Raw genomic sequence first — 18,062 nt, 5'->3', positions numbered from 1 at the left:
AATATCCCAATTTAATAATAGGTTGGTTGCTACATACGTGATAAATAATTACTGTCTTCACAATAGCATGTAGAGTCGAATTTACGGTAATTGGCAACCTAATGATATTTACTACAACGGTTCTTTACTGGCACAAAGCTTGTCGTCGCCCTCAACGCATGTGCTTAATTATTGATAAAGGCTGCCAGAAGATATCTTTGTCTGTCGCTCCTTCGTTATAGTTTGATGCAAAATATACGTCTTCGCGGCAAACTCTGATGCATAAAAGCACAACTTGATCATTTACTAAGCGTTTAGTGTGGATGAAATAATGAAAAATAGGCAGAGCCTGGTAGCTGAAGGATACCAACTCGGACTTTCGTCCTGAAAGATCCGATGCAACCACTTCTATGCAACTGTTTTCGGAATGCGACATTGCAAGACCGCTTTCTCGACGGATATGATATCGACGATGTTTGCTGTACGTTTTTGTGATAAAATACCGACTAGCGGAGAAACCGTAGATGGTAAACCGTAGACAATGGTAAGTATGCAAAATCATCACCTAAATAAGTGTAATATACAGATAAGTTCTGACCAAATAAGTTATCATGCCAAATAAGTAAAAATGCTTCTACGAAAGTTTTTTTCAACCATTTTTAAGAGATATCTAGTATGTCATCGTTTCTTCAATCAATCCTACTTCTCCCTGAAATATATTCCAACTATCTATCTAATTATGGCGTTGCATTTATCTGATATCTCACTGTTGAAAAATTAATTAAGAACCTTCGATAGGTTGTTTCGGAGATTTAGCAGTAATCATATTGAATTTCCTTGTCGAACATTAATCCGTTTGTTATTTGAGTGTGTATTTTATTACCCTACTACCACAATATTGTGTATAACAAAATATGTGCCGCAGTTACTTTGCCAATACTAATTTGCTATTCGTCTAAAATTAACGCAGGGATACCGTATGTATATTTAGAATACGACATATGTCGAAATCATTTCTTTTCACTAAAAAACTTCCCAGTAAGATTGGGAAGTATGGCGCCCGAATACTGACTACGTATATGAGACGTATCTGCGTAGTTATTGGACAGGTATTGGAATCAGCCAGTATCGCAGGTAAAAAAAAACTCAATATGCTTAAATTATGTTGCACAGTTAGGTACCGCCTGAATTATACTGTAGGTTCTATTAATGCTAATAATGAAAGCATTTTACTTCTTCGAACAGGATTAAAAAGCGCTAGCACGTACTCTTGTTTATTTCGTAAATTGTCACGATACAATCTTTTAGAGTAGCTCCTCTCTGACCTTTCGCAAACCAAATAAATTTTACTCTTGTATTTTAAATATCCCGCTCTAATTTCTCTATAAATAAATACCTTCCCCTAATAAAGAGCTCTCACCTGCCTATTTGTATATCTCACCTTGCTAGTAGTCGCACAACTCTAACATACTGAGTACATACTATTGATTCAGTTATCCGCGCTGCCTACTTGTCTTCTTGTGGGATTCAGATCGCAGGTATTAGTCCATTGTCAGCCTAGGAGAGACCTTCAGAGGTCACTTTCATTCTATTCGGAGCAGGCTCAATAGCTTTGACCCCTCTCAATCAATTGGCGACGTTTTTAACTCCAAAATCAGCCCTACGCGGAAATTTGTTTGCGCAACCTCCTCCCCATCTAGTTCTTAAGCGGATCGTTTTGCAACTGACGTCGATTGAACCTGCGATAGGAGGCCGCGGGACTCGGTGCCCCTATTTTGTTCATGCTGAGCGTCCTTGGCTTTTATACGCAGTCACTACTAAACACACTATTCATTGAAGCCCTGGTGCGTTTCGTAGGGGCTAAATTATATTTCTACATGTTTTCTGAGTGTCGCATTATTGACCGATATCGCTCGATACTCTCCACAATTCGGTGCAAACTCTAACGAGGAGGTAAAGCTATGCAGAATAACACATTGTTAATCTCTACAATAAACTCGCATCTAGAGAAGGCACCAAAACTATGGTTTTGTAAAAAGGTGGTACCGCAAAATCGAAGAGCTTTTAATAATTTTACACTATACGATTTATTATATGTATGATATAGGATATTGCATCTCAGCTTATCACTCCTATGTGCCTCAATACATATGTATATAATATTATATGAATTAACGCGATCATTTGTTGCCAGCCAACCAGGTAGCGCGTTTTGTGCATTGCGCTGGTTTCTGGGTCTCTATGCTAACAAGCTAAGATTGACGCTCTTAGACTATGCAGGAGTTGGTGACAGAACCAGAGAACATTCATGAGATGGTTGCCGCATACTCTCTTAGTTTCTCCTTCCTCTAAATATTGTATTGCAGTATGCTTTGCAGTGACAGTCACCACTGTATACTTTTCTGACGTTTTTATGGTTAACATTTAAATACGAAAATTTAAACTACAGTTATTGTAGTTACTCATGTCCACTGCTGTATATGCTCCGTGGAGCATACTTGAAAAGTAGAGGGTACTTCTGCTATACTCTAAAAAGCGCACAGTACTTAACCTGTATTAGAAGAGTGTTATTACTAGTAAATCGACCAGTAAGCAATTTAGAGTTTCTGTAAAATGCACGTATCAATCTACTGCTGATTTTCAGGTAGGCAATTTATCACGGATATTGTGAAATTTGTTTAAGTAATTCCAACCTAAGTATAAATGATTGGCTAATTGAAACTTGTATTGAAACGCGGGATGCTGAACATACGATATTCCTGAATACACCTGAGTTTTCTGGCGAAAACGCGTATGCCATCACAGTCCTATTTAGCAAATGATAAAAGTTAATGCTTTTCATGGTTCTCATGAAGTTTAAATCAGCTCAAAATATTAATAAAATATTGTCCATTGAGAAAAATGAATTGGCCTCACCTTGAATTTTCTTAGCTGACTCTTGTATATAAAATAGGAAACATATTCAGCTAATTCTTTGAAATTTCACGTAAATTCCTTCCAATAGGTGACTCTAAAAGGTATAATAACGAAATAACCTAATTGGCACTAAAGAGAACATCCTTAGCTGTTATGATTGAGTTTCCAGTAGCAGGAATAAATGATTCTATTTCTGTGTGTATGTGAGCGCAAAGACTCGTGGGTCCGTGGCGCAATGGATAACGCGTCTGACTACGGATCAGAAGATTCCAGGTTCGAATCCTGGCGGACTCGTCCTCGTGACGCATTTTTAGTTCCCTTAACGTAAGGGGTTTGTAAAATGAGGTTCAGGTCGGGGATGGAGTTCTGATGTTCTGACCGCTCGCTTAGCACGCGAGAAGTACGCATATCCACCCTTTGGCCCGCAATTTTTAGGTTAAGTAATTTTTAATGGATCTTTTAATTTAATGCTTACTGTGTAGCCAAAGGATTTTATAACTATAAAAAGACGAAAACTTCAGTTGAATAGACGGATAACCCCCAGATACAGTCAATGGATACATTATCCTAAAAATGGCCATGATTGAGACGACGAATATTTTTACGGAGGAAAAGCATATTTGCAAAACAAGAGTTCATAAAGACAATTTATACGTAGATATGAATCTTCCAGCGCCCAGGATATGGCTGCGATGCCCGCAGCTCCCGAGAAACCTCGTTGAACAATTAAAAATTAATAATCGCAACTTTAAGTTTATCGCTTTTGACGGGGTTTCAGTACTATGAAAAGTGTACATTATCATGGCTTTTGTTTCAGCGTTACGTAAATTTAAAAACCTGTAAAACAGATAGTGGAGTCGAGTTTCGGATCAGCACACTACACTCTCAAGTAAAATTAAAGAGTCGTTAAACTGTACCCCGGGTTGCATGCCCTAAGTTGCAAAATATGTATAAAACTGATATTATCAGGATCTTTGTTTCAAGTTTGATTTCATTTTATTTGTTCCCATAAAGCTACAGCTGATTACTTTTTATTTTATACCTCGAAATGATCTTGGATAAAATGATTTCGAGGTATATAACGATGTGCCTTCTAAAGAAGTCTTTTCAAGCATATAAATTCAATAATCGTATTAAGTTTAGCGGCATACACACTTTATCGAATATATTATATTCATTACTGCAAGATGTATTTTATTCTGTAAATCGAATGACTCAGTGGATACAATGGAGATCATTTTTTGTGTATGTTCAAACTCGAACGAAATGATATTCACCACATTTTTTTTACAATACAAGCATAAATTAGACTATTTTCGAATCGCTTGAGCGCATGTGATGAAAAGTGGCTCATATACAACAAAAATGTACAAATAAAAAAATGTACTTTACAGTGTACAGGACAGGCTGGCGTTAAAAAATGTGATGATGAAACGCACTGTACATTATAGCTGCTACCACCTGGCAAATTGACTAATTCGGATCTTTACTGTCAACAACTAACAGGATTATTACAAACAATTGAAAAAAATAGACCGGAATTAATGAAGAGAAGGATATCCCTCACCAGGACAATGCCAGACCACATACATCTATGACTACCTGACAAAAATTGAGAGAACTCGGATGAGATTTTCGAAGCATCCGCCGTACAGCCCGGCTTTTGCACCATCAGATTATTATCTAGTGCAATTCTTGTAGGGCATTTTCAATAGTATTCACATAATTTTAAGGCAGGGATGCAAAAATCGCTTTTTACAGTGTTTTGCTCAGAAACCACAGAACTGCTACAGTGTTGAATTTACGGTATTATTAGAAAAACGGGCCGAAGGTCATAAATCAAAATGGGGCACGCTTAATTAGGAATATTATTTTAAAATGTAAAAACATATTTGCTTCAAATTTGGTCTTACAGTCAATACCTTTTTGACAATGCACTATAAGAATTTTGCTGCGGTATTCTCATGAAATCTCTTTTTAAAAAACGTGCACTACTTTTAAAAACAAGTTAGTTAGGCGATACTATCCCTATGTTAATCGAAATATAACGCAACTTTGGAGATATGATACTACATAATGATCCATGCGCAATCAGTAAAATATAAAAATTATGCTTTTACATTGCACTACACTACGTTTTGTTGCCAACTATAATTGTCTTTTATGAAGTACTAAATATGTCAGGTCCATACTGTTATACAGACCTGCTAATAATCGTAGGTTATGAGAATGGAAGCATTAGGATTTACGGTACAACGATAAAAATAAAAAATTGAACTCGTCATTATCATTGTTTATTAAACAAGTGCAAAGGAAGACGGAAAGCACGTAGGAAGGGATCTAGTAGATATGATCTTAAATGATCTAGAAAATTCAGACTTATCCAGGTCTACAGACGTTTTTTTAGAAGAAGTTTTAATGGTTACGTTCCTTGGGTATCATAACTGGCGTAAAATCAACGCTCTTTGCAGTTAATGGAGGAGCGACCCAATTTAGCGACCAAAACCAAATTTCTGTGCACCTTAACATATGGAATCTATACAAAGAAGCTGTGATTTAAGGTGTGTTCTGTCAGGTACAAAAGAAATTCTGGAGAAAGTTAGCACATAAAGTAGTCAATAGAATTTACCAGAAAATGACTGGAGAAATGGCTACGTCGGTTTTACGAAATCGGAGTCTGTCAAACAAAAAAACAACATGCCATATGAGTATTTTTTAAACTGCATTTTTTCTCATTGGTTCTCACTACAATTACCATCAAATAATCGTCAACGATTGTGTTTCTGTCAAGTGGCTTAATTAGCCAACTGGAATGTAACATCAAAGGAAAAATGTTATTTTTAATTAATAAGATCACGATTGGCTTCACGAAGAAATTGTCGTTGAAGTTGCTTAGTTTGAAAAACCTTTAAGAAGCGTTTCAACTAGTAATTACCATAGGCTAAAGGTAGCAAAGGTCGCACAAATCTCATTGCCCTTTCATACCATTTCATTTCATTCCAAGTTTTACCATTGATTCGAGTTCTAAACACAGTAAAGCAAGCATAGACACGCTGTGCACAATCGCTATAAGTAGTGATTTCGAAAGTAGTTGCAGTTTCTAATGAGGGAGGCTATTGAGAAACTAACATTAGAAGCAAATACTAGAGATAATTAGGTTAGAGAAAGAAAATGTCCAGACTACTCTAATTAGTCTTTTCTGTAGAAATGTACTTCCAAATTTTAGTATGTGGCCGTTTCCAATTAAAACCCTTAAACTTCACTCATAGTAAGACCGCTTTGGTGAAAAGACTTCAAGGATGAAGTAGACGAAAAGACTGCCGTGCTAAGAATGCGGTTATAGCATACGGCCTGTCAGGTATGAAATGTACATTAGTTGTTGCAGGTACAAGAAGAATCTGTATTGTATAATTCAAGATGACTTAAACAGCCAGCATTGAACATTGTGAACCTTGATTCGGACTAGCGTATGTACAGTTTTTTCCTAGCTTCATAACTACTAAAGATCATAAAATGCAACCTGTTAAACAGGTCGTTCAGGGAACACGATTCAAGTATTCTATCCATTTTGTTCGATGTTGGCCATCCATTACTAAATATACCTGCTTCACCAATGCCCCAAAGGTTCTTAAAGCATAATGAAATTAGTACATCCATCGTCGTGAAGTTACTGTTATCAAAATACGGAACGCTGCTTGCAGTCTCACACGGAACGGCCACAAAGAATTGCCGGGCTAAATAAGTCTAATGACAACATGACAGCAGTTCTGGCACTGTATAACTACTCATTGAATTGTTTTGTGTAAAGCTTTGCCATCTCAGTAATTACCTTACCAAAGCAAGGGCAACATAGATAAGTCAGGACAAACGTCTAACAGAGAGATCGCCTGTACTAGCGGAATTTTGTGCTGCTACCCCACCGAATTATCATGTTTTTACAAATGTCGCTCACAAATGTCATTTTACTCCGTTTGTCACTCCGTTTGGAGCTCTCAGGAATTAATCGTCACGGTAAAAATCCTCAAGTAACCTAAGCAGCTACTTATTTAGCTATGTAAGCAGTTAAGAAAGACCCATATAACTTTGTAAGGTCTAACTGCTCATGATGTCTTCTGCAGCAAAACAGATGTAATGCTATTTCTTATCACCCATACCATCAGCTTTAATAGCTAATTTACAACTTGAAGGCTTCCTAAATAACTAATTAACTTAGCGCCTATCGAACTGACCAATAAGGACACTGTTTTAAGCTGATTTCCTTAAGATCTTTTTATCCTTACGCACGTTCGTTCTTTCATTTTATTGAAGATATATAGTTGGCCTTTTTGTGGCATTGCAGTTTCGTCATAGTGAAAGACGGGTGAATGATTTACCCACAAATGGTATCCGACAGATCTTATTCGCCAAATTAAATTTTTGTTTTTCTCGTAATCAGCGAAATCTCTAAAGCTCAGTCTCCCTATTTTTTAAAATGCGAATCGAAAAGCCGATCGTTCACGGGCCCTTACATTTTTGGTATTTATTTTTTAACTGAAAATTTTTTATTAAAATGCGCATGCACATGTTGGATAGCAATAACGTAGTGGCTAACGTATCTATTCCTTCACGGAAACATTTTTCGCTGGAGCTTTAGCCTTCGGTTTAAGGTACAAGTACAGGCCAAGTATAAGAAAGCCGACATAGGTGGATTTAGCGATGTTTGTACGCCCAAGATCAGTAGTAGTGTTGTAGTACTTCGAGAAGCCTTTAAATTGAGCCTCTGTCGCTGGGTTAGCACCGCCAGCCATTCTGAAACAAACGCAAATAAGCCAAATTACGTCATCTGCTAAGCTGATTTTGGGAATCTCAACATTGGGTGGGAAAAAATGGATTTTGGGGAGTTAAATTTTTAGGCACCATCTGCCTGCAAGGAAGAAACCTAACAATATACAAATAGTTGATGGCATGTCAGTCCCACTACTAAACCATATCTGATCCCAAGTTAATAACCTATAGCGCTATTCAGTAAACATTTCTTCTTTCTTAGGGATAAACGAGTAATTTTTAGCGCTGAAAAGAAACCTGGTTGTTTTTTTTAATCATGACTCGAATATATACAAATAAAGCAATAAAAATAAAGCAAATAAAGCCAAACAACCCTATTTCACTATCCTCAGTTGCACATATACAATGTACATGACACAATAATTACGTATTGCCTCAGGTTTATAACCTACACATTTGTGAATGAGATTGTTTTAACAGCATACGGTTTTAGCCATTTTCCAACTAAACTTTAACAGAAAGGACAAGGCATATTTTATGGTGAACAAAAATATTTCGATCAATAGACAAATAGAAACATTTTCTTAAGTTAGAGGTCTTTTCCTTGTGTTTTGTGCACATTATCAATATCTCTAAAAGGTTGCACCGACACAACCCGGTAAATTGTTAAATGAGATCATCTTTTAGCTGATATTCAAATAGAATTTGACACGAATTTGAGCAAACTAACATTGGATCATTCGAATATTTATTACGTGAATTAACAATGTCCCGTCAACGTGGGTTCTTACAAAAGAGTCCAGTCATATATGCTTTATCATATTATAATCAACTTTGAACTTATTATTTTTTAAAATATTGTCCACCACAGGCAACGTAATCGCGTACCAGTGGTGGGCATCAATCGCGGCAAGGGACATAGGTTTTGAATGCAATCAGTCGAAGACTTACTCCATGAGTGCTTCAAATGAATTTTGAATGGACAAGCCATTGGCGTTGAGGCTTCAGAATCACCTCTCTTATATTTAAAAAAAATGTTTGATAATGATATTGTGTAGAGAAAGCGATACATACTACATAATAGAAGAATAAAATATCTTACTTGTCAGGAGCGTGTCCTTGCCTGGAGGGTCTCAGCAAAAGTAGCAGCTTAACGCAGCGGACAAGGTCATAAGAGTAGTGCTGGAAAAACAAAAACAAACAAACTAACCCGCTTATAAAAGGTATATTCTTCTGCTATCACTTGCTATACTACCTATTTGAATTGGGTAATAGTTCTATAAGAGTCTTGTTAATTATATGTCGTAGTTATCCTCGACGAAGATCACTTTAAAAACCACGGTAAATGAACTTAAATGTAAAGTCCACAATTGTGGCTCGGTGGAAAGAAACAAAAGATCGATATTTGTAGTATTTTTCAAATTCTCCCGCGACTGCGCAGACGAATTTTATTGTTCGAGAGATCTACTGAGTTTCGCGATTCAAATTCAAATCGACGTTGTATGTCCTCTGTGTACAAAGATCGTGAACGTTTGGATGCAAAGAAAAAATCTTGAATGTTGAATGATAAGACGGTGCTCACCACAGACGGGACTTACGAAACCCATTAGTGCTAATAAGATATTCTTAGTAATTGATTAATTGTTTAATGTAAGTTAAATGTAGCCTAATGCAACCTGATAAAATAACGTTAAGTGACAAAATTAGTTAAAATGTTCAAACACCACAGTAAATATCCTGCATCGTTTTATTGCCGAAGTACTTAGTTAAGTGTCAATTTTGCAGAGGAAAGTGTCGGGCGCTCATAATCCAAATGTATGTGTTTCTGAATAAAAAAAAAACTAATTAATTCACTAATAAATTTTTTTCAATGTTGGTAAAACTAAGCTCCGGTGTATTCTGCATTCCTTGGCTGTTCAATAACGACTGCTGACATCAGCTTCGATATGTTGCCAGATTTTGTCGACTTCACTGTTTGACATTTGCGGAAGCAAAAAGAACATTCAAAAATTTTCACTTATTATGAATTTAACTGGATTTGTTATACGTAGTGAATACCACTTTCGAGTAACTTGAAAACTGCCTGGTGTAACTCAAGTAGATGTTGTCAATGTTAGAAATACGTGTTGAAGTAGAGAAACGTTGTCCCTAAAGATAAATTTTAACGGAAAGTCATTGTTAGTTGTCCTTAGTCAGTTTTAAGTGGCTCTAATTACGTAATACGGAAAGCAACAGTACTCGCTTTAAAAAAAGAAACTTAATTTATATATTATGCACTCTTTTCGTTTTAGATTGAGCTTATATTTGGCTTATCGCGTTGTTTCCCAGGAATTCTGTAATATTAAGTTTAGTTCAAATAAATAATTATTTCTGACATACCTAATATGCTTCGTTTCGTGTTCCTTAAATAGTCATTTTCAATGCACTGGTACAAACGTACGCATACTTGTGTTAATATTAATGTGTAAATCCTAATATAGCTGAGTATATGGTTAGCTTACCTGACAATAGTAACCGCCAATTTTCGATTTTTTTTGTTGGATCTACAGACTCCTTGTGGTAGAAGGATAGCTCTATAAACTGCGCAGGAAAAGCATATTAAACAATGGCATCATCAACATCGCCGGCTCCATCGTATGCGATGGTATTTTCGCCGCCTCAGAAGAAAGAATCTTGTCCGCCTCCTTCCGAATTTCTTCTACTCAAACCGTTTTCAAAAGCACCGTCGCTCCAAATGACACTGGCGCAGCCAGGTAAAATACTACATTGACAAGAATAAAATGGCAGGGTTTACAACTATATTTCAAGCAGCTTTTCTAGTAGTTATTTGGATCGCGCGATAATGTTTTTCATCAATTGCAGTGTAACAATATTCAATGCTCTGTACCAACCACTTTCATCAATGCGTCGCCTTTCCTTCAACCAGCCATTGTGTAATTATTTTCCATTCTAAGTGAATATTTCCATGTTACATTTTAAATGACATAAACAAGTAAAAGATGTGCCATAAAGAATGGATTGCGCATGCCCAGGTAATCAAATGGGATCGGTAAATAGCTTAAGGTACACCACTTATACATTCTACAGTTAGAAAAAGAAACCGTACATTAACAGTATTGGATTTTTTTTTATTACTTTCGTTACGCCATGTACGCCACATCGTGTGTACTGGCGGACCGCTGCCGCCTGTGGCCAACTGTACACTTCCATCTCAGGAATATGCCGAACCACTTTACTAACTATACAAAATATAGACAACATTTCAAGTAGAATTTATTTCGAGATTCCACCGGGAAAACCATTAACCATCCGGCCTGAGACTCTGGTTATAAGCCCGCAATCTATAGAGGTAAGCCAAATTTATTTCTAACATTCCTAAAAACATTGTACATACTTTAATATAACGCTAAACCTACCTTACATCTAAGATTGGTGAGATATTCGTAAATTGTAACAATAATAATAAGAAATAATTGAATACTATAGCCTTTTTTAACTAAATAAGGTCGCAACATGTTAATTGTATTTACATAAAACAGCTTTCGTATCTAGATTTTGTTCAGAAGAATCCTTTGTACGAATCTGGAACCGGCGTGCGTCTTCATCGTAATGCCAAATTGCAATTTGGCAGAAAAGTACCTTTTTCATTGACAGAACTGACCTTCACAGGCCGATGTAACGACTACCCGTTATTCAGCGACATTTTGTTGCTTAAGTTTTATTAGCCGGTGCACGGTAAACCTACATGAAGATGACTTGAATGTTGGGTTGAAATCTCAAATAAATAGATTCGTGCTGGAGATCTACTTGCTGAAGAAATGCCAACGAAGTCCGAGAGCCAAGACAGGTCTGGGTCAACTATTGCTGATCTATATCGGATAAAAACGAATCGTTGCTGGTGTCTACTGCATTTTAATATTGGTATGTAGTACTGACAGCTCTACCACGTAGCGGGTCATTTATCAGACGAGGAGCTGTAACACACGTATCTGCTTTCTTGCTCAGAGATCAGCAGTAAAAAAGCACAGGATGAGCAGGAACATGCGAAGCAGAACCAGGCCTCGAAGCCGTGATTCGTATCGGTTCACAAAACGACTCCAAGGAAGCCGCAAGCTGAGAGGGGGCTTCGCCGGGTTCGGTTTGGCGTTTCTACTTGCAGCAGGTCTAATGGGAATAGGATCTCTACTTAGCTTGGTTTCGGATGATTGTGACTTTATACCTCTGTGATAAGCCCAGGCCTTTATTCTGGAGACATGGGTGAGGCATAACGACCGATTTGCGGAGCGCAAACGATTCGACTTAAAATTTACCTTGGTGCGCTAAATATCTTAGTACTTGATCGATGAACTATATGATCCTTGTGAGCGTTGCTATGCTTCGGTCTACATCTATCATTACAGGCTAATAAATAGTTATTTGACTATTCGTATTTTAAGTGTACCTATCAGTGGCCACGGACAAAACGTTAACGGTTTGTTCGTACGTATGTTATGGTGTCTAATCAGGTAATTAGCAGAAGTTCTTAAATTACCTCAATAAATGGATGTTTTTGGCTATTACCTTAAATGCTTTAATTGCTAAATGACTGCATGATAGAACAGCATTTCTTATCTCAACACACGCGTCTACCAGAGTTAGATAACGGTTTTTTCCGATAAATCAAATAAATAGTGGGGCTACTTCGATATATGGAATTGAGCACTTGAAAATCGAACATTGAGTTGCATCTATGCTCCTTGCAGTGTTTGTTATATATATTATATATAATATAATAGCGGAAATATTCATCAGCGGAGATACATCACATAATCGTAGTTTGTTGGTACACTAAATGGCAATCAGTAGATACACGAATCTTGTCCGGGCAGCCTTCACTAAAAATGGCATCGATACCCGAATTCAATTGTTAAGTTATATCGTATTTACGTTTTGTTTTTTAGATTTTTGAGGTGACAGCTGTGGACCCGAAGGAATCGTTTCGCGCTACCGTAAAAGTCTTCGCGCCTGACATAAAATTTTATCGTGGCGGACAGGTACATTGGTTAAGCAAGTACATTACTGAAAGAATTTAAATGGATTATTTTTATTGATCGTACGAAGTGATGAGGGCCGTTATACTGATTCAAAATCATTTCCAAAATACTCATCAACAATTATGAGCGCTTTAGTATTTCCTTACAAATCCATACTAAAATCTTATTCGCATTTTGCTAAAGTTTTTGTCTCAGCATCACATATCAAAATTCTACATAAAAGGTAGATGCTCAACAGATGCCTCTTAGCCTTCAAAAACTGGAGCGGCACCTGAAGGTAAGCTATAGAGAACTACGTGCTAGGTGTAGGGATCACGCGGCGGGAGTTAACGAGGCCAGTTCCATAATTGGTTCTGTGTAGAGTACCATATATTTCTTATAAACAGAAGCAAACACTACACTTGTCCTTTTCGGCCTTTAACGGTAACAAGGTTTGTCCTACCCGGGTAGCCTATACAGAATAATGGGTTCGTTCTCCAGCCAATTTCCTTACCACTTAAGTAACGCACTAACCTACCCTTTATGTGCTGTTCATATTGTTCTCTTATACCGTTCGTAGGTAAATGTTTCAGTGACAGTGAAGCAGCCGGTAGTTAAAGTTGAAAAAAAGAAACGTCCCAAGGTGGTCGCGCCAACCACGAAATTTAAAGCAGTTACAGTTCCAACGGTTTGTACTTTTAATTTGCTCTAAATTATTTTACAGATTACAAGCAGATAATGATGTGCATCTAATCAGAAGCTTAGTCCTTTTCATAGTGCAACTCCGGTCTAGTACAACAATATAACAGGCGCACTCAGCGTAACCCTCCATTCCTCTCTAAATTACCTATCGAGTTTAATATCATGTTCTGTGATGATAAAGCAATCGTGTACTTCTTAACTATTGCAGAAGGTTATGAATGTTGTCAAATCGAATTGATTAAACGTTTGTTAAATTTTTTTAAAGAGATTTTTCTCATACGATTAACGTAAAACCAGAAACGACGTGCACAAAGTTTAACATCGGCCTGGTATGGTTCTAACGAGTTGCTTTTGTGACGTCAAAACAAGACAAAGAAAGCACTTACTAAAGGCAAGATGTTTGTGATTTTGTTCAATGTAGGAATTCAAGTTTCAGCCGTCTCGAGAAGAACGGAAAAAAGCCACTCAAACGAAAGATTTGACTATTATTGCAGATGACAAGAAGGGGTTGTCAGAAACGTCGACTATAGATCCGCCAGTCGTGCTGCGGCCGATTGATCAGACGTTCAACCTCGATGATATTCGTAGGTCTGACTCCCGTGAAATTTTGATATTTCTTAGCCTAAAAAAAATTCGCCTACTATGAATCTTGGGTAACGGTTTCAGGCTAGATTTTTTTTGTATTTTAATTCTATTCAAAAAACAGTGCATAGGTAGAAAATTTTTTCGTAAATGCTTCTGCAGAAGTCTGAGGTACTGGAGTGTAAGTCTTGAAAGGCAATTTCAATGGCATGTTGAAATTTGAATCATTTCATTCCCAAGAAATTATTGAAATTTCAACAGAAGTGTTTAACAACTATAATAGATGACATAGAGCCTCCAACTGTAACGCCTGTATTTTTATCACTGATTCTTGTGGCGTCAGGTCGAGCATTGTTGTTCACTAGGAACGGTTTCGCTTCATTCTTTAGCCTTGGCTGCTCAGCATGAGTTTTTATCCCATTTAATTGTAAACAATACACTTTACCCGTAAGCCAAGACGAATGAGACTGTGGCAAATAACATTGGCATTATACCATCAAACAAAAGCCATACATTTTTGCAGCTGTACATTACATCTAGAGTGATGTTCCGCGGGTTCAGTTGTATCCACCCACTGATGCGGCCGCCTGTAATTATTTTAGAGTATGTTTTTTAGTTTAAGTCACGCCTCGATTTAGATAAATCTGTTTTATCGTGAACACAAAGAGAAGCTATGTCTGTTTATTTTCGCTCAAGTCATGCGGCAGCCATCTATTTTTGTCAGCTTATTTGACTGACTTAAAGAAGTGTCGTATTTTGATAATTATAATTCCACATTTAAAGAAGTGTCGTATTTTGATAATTATAATTCCACATTTTACTCAAGGGTGTTTTGTTATGATGCATTTAGAGTAAAACCAGTATACTATCTATTGCTTTATAATTGCTTGCGTGGCACACAGGACTTTACATGAGAAAAGGTCACTTACACGCCTCCTTTTTGGCTATAACTTTTACTAGTCGTTAAAGGGACATGACATTTGTGTCGATCATCTCGAACATTGCTGTTTTACATTCATCAAATCCCAAGTGTTGACACTCGTAGATTTTGAATTAAATTGGCTTCTACCATAACCCTCAACTCATAACTATTCACATTTGAAAAAAATTTTCAGCGTCATTTATGAGTTTAAAGCTTTCTTTCCAAATTTTGTCGAACGGCTTAAGGTAATCTTAGTAGTAAAACCTTTGCCAGATAAAAGCTTTATAAGGCGAGATATCCTAGCCACTGTAACTCCAAGATGAGTCATGTCAAATTTTTTTGATTTTCAACTTAGCAACTTGACTACTATAGGCCTGAGTGATAACGGAATTCGCGGTTTCACATTCAAAGAGCACAAGAAAATTTTTTTGAGCAAAGTGTCGCGATGTGTCGCACCACTATAAAATGGCGTCACCCTTAAATTTGAGATTAATGATTGTTAAGTTTCTCAAAACAATCTTATATATGGATACGGAACTCGTTAACTGCCGATATCACACTATCGGGGGACTACTGAGATCTCGATCTGCAGTCGCCGCATTGCAAATTTTCTTTTCCAAATCTATCATACCTTTGCATCACAGCTATTATCATTGTAAAAAATCATATTTGAATATTACAGACAAACCAATCTTATAAAAACAGCAATTGATGGAAATCAGACCTATATGGTACCTCCTAAAACTGCCGACACTGATCCGCGTGATCCCGTGGCTTTCCTTCGCCAGTCAGTGAATGCGGAAGGTTGTAATGTACGCGCGGCCGTTTTCAAGTACCTTGAATTTGCCAAAGCTCGAGGTATAAGCGTGCCTCCGGCGTCGCAGGAACAAAAAAACTGTATGTATGACCAGTTTACTACTATTCCTTCACAGTTGCGGATGCTTTTTATACGGTACGTTACGTCTTAGATAACCTTTAGCGATAATCACTCTTCTGTTTAACTTATTAAAGCAATGAACAACATGCTCCAAGAGTTACTGCCGGTTATTCAAGATGGTCGAATAACCTTCGTTCTCCAGAAGCTAGCGCAAGTCAGAGCAATTCAAGCTGAGCCTCAAAAAGAGCAGGATAAACCACAACCTGATGGTGTAGAAGACGGTAGAGATAAAGAAAATGCGCGGCCCATTGACACGAAAATTATGCAGGTTTGTAGACTGCGCCGTTAAATGTTTTATTTGTTACTAGATAATGTAGATATCACTAAATTATGTTTTTCCTGTTCACGTTAAGATGCTACTGTTTCCGCCAAAAATGTAGTTTTTTTTGTGTGAGAGCCACTAATGCTGAAATTTTGCAACGAAGTACAAAAAAAAAATACATTCGAGAGAAAGAATCATTTCACTAAAGAGGGATATTCTTCAGATGACAAATGCAAGTGACATAGTTGGTGGAACAATTCAAAACATGATTTTACAAAAATACGTTTCCATATAAGGGATATAAGGACACATATGTCATAACTTAATTAGATAAAAAAAGAGGCCGCCAATTGGAATTTGTCCGTGCCACGTGAAGTAATTACCGCAGGGGTCGTGTGTTTGTCCGGATACATTTGCCTTATTCAATAAATTAAATACGAATATCTGGTGGTGTTGTTGTTCATGTCAATTCATTTTTCTGCTCAGGTGCGCGGTATGGAAAATAGATCACGTCGCTCATCCAACCTTACGACATCGTCACCTAAACACAAGCAATCGACGGACGGTGCTTCATTAACAATGACGCATTGCGTTGATCTAGATACGCCGGAGCGCCTCTCCGGGATGTCACAACGAACTGTCGGAGAAATGGTTTCGAATTATTTACCTGAGGGCGCCTCGCCTTTAGACTTGATGGCGGTAGATTCACCGGATGTTAGCGCTATTTATCCCATCGGCGGCGGAGGAAATAATGGGCCTCAATCAGCACCGTCGGAATAATTCTACACAGCATTTAAAGCCGCACTAGATGCTAATGCTATCAGTTATCGTCATTACATTTTACACATATGTACACACATGCGCATAGACACAAACGAGTCTCATTTGAAAATATTTCTTTTATTGAGTATTTTGCTATGCATGTGGTGAGTAGAATAAATCACAAAAATTTACGATACAATGACTTAGTCATAACAACGGCTATGAATTATTGCACTCGGACAGGAAGAAAATAATTTAGTGTTTAATGTGCCCTACGGAATCACGTCGGAATTTTTTTTCGTAATTCGATATTGCAACCGTTCATTATAGACAGTAATTACACGTTCTAGATTATAGGACAACAAAATCTATTGTGATGTTCATGTGACTAGTAACTAGAAGAACAAGCACACGTACAAAACAACGGGATTTCAGTGATAACATACGTGAATGGAATATTTGGCAAATACATTTGTAGAGTTTTATTGAATTGCAACCTGTATTGGATGCAACTTTCATTATGGTAAAATGGTTTTCTGAACAACGATTTTAATGAAGAGCGTTTCTATTTTTACACACGGTAATCCAATATTGTATTCCCACTGAAAAAATGAATTTCAAGTGTATCTTTAGATACGACGATCCTAGAGATAATAATGGCTTGTGAAGTTTGCTGAGTCGTTCTTAAGTCGTTAGGCATACTCGGCCTGCGTGAATTGTATACCAAATTTGCAAAGTAAATCTATTCTATTGTTGAACTGTATGAGCTGTAATTTATTCTTTGTTCATTCTTACAAAATAGGTACTTTTGTATGAGAAGAAGAGTGCTCTAAGGGATATATAATAATAATAAGCAGTACTGACAGTCGAAAGGACTAAATTCGCTGTTTGGTTAAATAAAGCATAACAGGAGATAGCTGAAGAGACCTCTTACGAAAATAAACGTTTGTTGCATATGGCCTTTACAAAACTAGGAATGTATGTGAATGATGTTATGGCACACGCGAAAGCTGACAGCTTCCTCGACTTGCATGCATTAAAGAAAGGACATTGTTCGAGTTTCACGAAAATGCGTTAGCTGCAAGCTCTATATAAGTAAAGCGGCCTGTTTTAAAGGCATTATTAGTGCTATCAATTTAAATGCCTGAGCGGACACTTGTGAGCGCGCTTGAGAAGATTCTATAGTACGACTGATACCACACCGATGCACAAGCGTCTTGGCTA

At 37.2% G+C, this 18,062-nt stretch overlaps 1 protein-coding gene and 1 non-coding gene across 3 annotated transcripts; both read left to right on the top strand.

The window, feature by feature from the left end:
* Window positions 1–3,116: 3,116 nt before the first annotated feature.
* TRNAR-ACG (transfer RNA arginine (anticodon ACG)) lies at window positions 3,117–3,189 on the top strand. The gene has a single exon. It is a non-coding gene; the product is annotated as a tRNA-Arg (tRNA).
* Window positions 3,190–9,129: 5,940 nt separating this feature from the next.
* Window positions 9,130–17,601, top strand: LOC111263197 (uncharacterized). Of its 2 annotated transcripts, none has more exons than XM_022838096.2 (9): window positions 9,130–9,309; window positions 10,209–10,412; window positions 10,875–11,008; window positions 12,600–12,692; window positions 13,252–13,359; window positions 13,795–13,961; window positions 15,560–15,774; window positions 15,889–16,082; window positions 16,563–17,601. In XM_022838096.2, exons 2-9 carry the CDS (start codon window positions 10,265–10,267, stop codon window positions 16,854–16,856), a joined length of 1,353 nt encoding a protein of 450 aa, XP_022693831.1. In that variant the 5' UTR covers window positions 9,130–9,309; window positions 10,209–10,264; the 3' UTR covers window positions 16,857–17,601. The 2 variants fall into 2 exon arrangements, with proteins under 2 accessions (XP_022693831.1, XP_022693832.1); XM_022838097.2 differs by lacking the exon at window positions 9,130–9,309 and adding an exon at window positions 9,320–9,474.
* Window positions 17,602–18,062: the final 461 nt, after the last annotated feature.

Source organism: Varroa jacobsoni, unplaced genomic scaffold (genome assembly GCF_002532875.2).
Source record: "Varroa jacobsoni isolate VJ856 unplaced genomic scaffold, vjacob_1.0 scaffold_742, whole genome shotgun sequence".
Taxonomy (NCBI): Eukaryota; Metazoa; Arthropoda; class Arachnida; order Mesostigmata; family Varroidae; genus Varroa; species Varroa jacobsoni.
The sequence above is the reverse complement of the archived record's forward strand: the minus strand, read 5'-3'. Positions and strand labels throughout refer to the sequence as shown.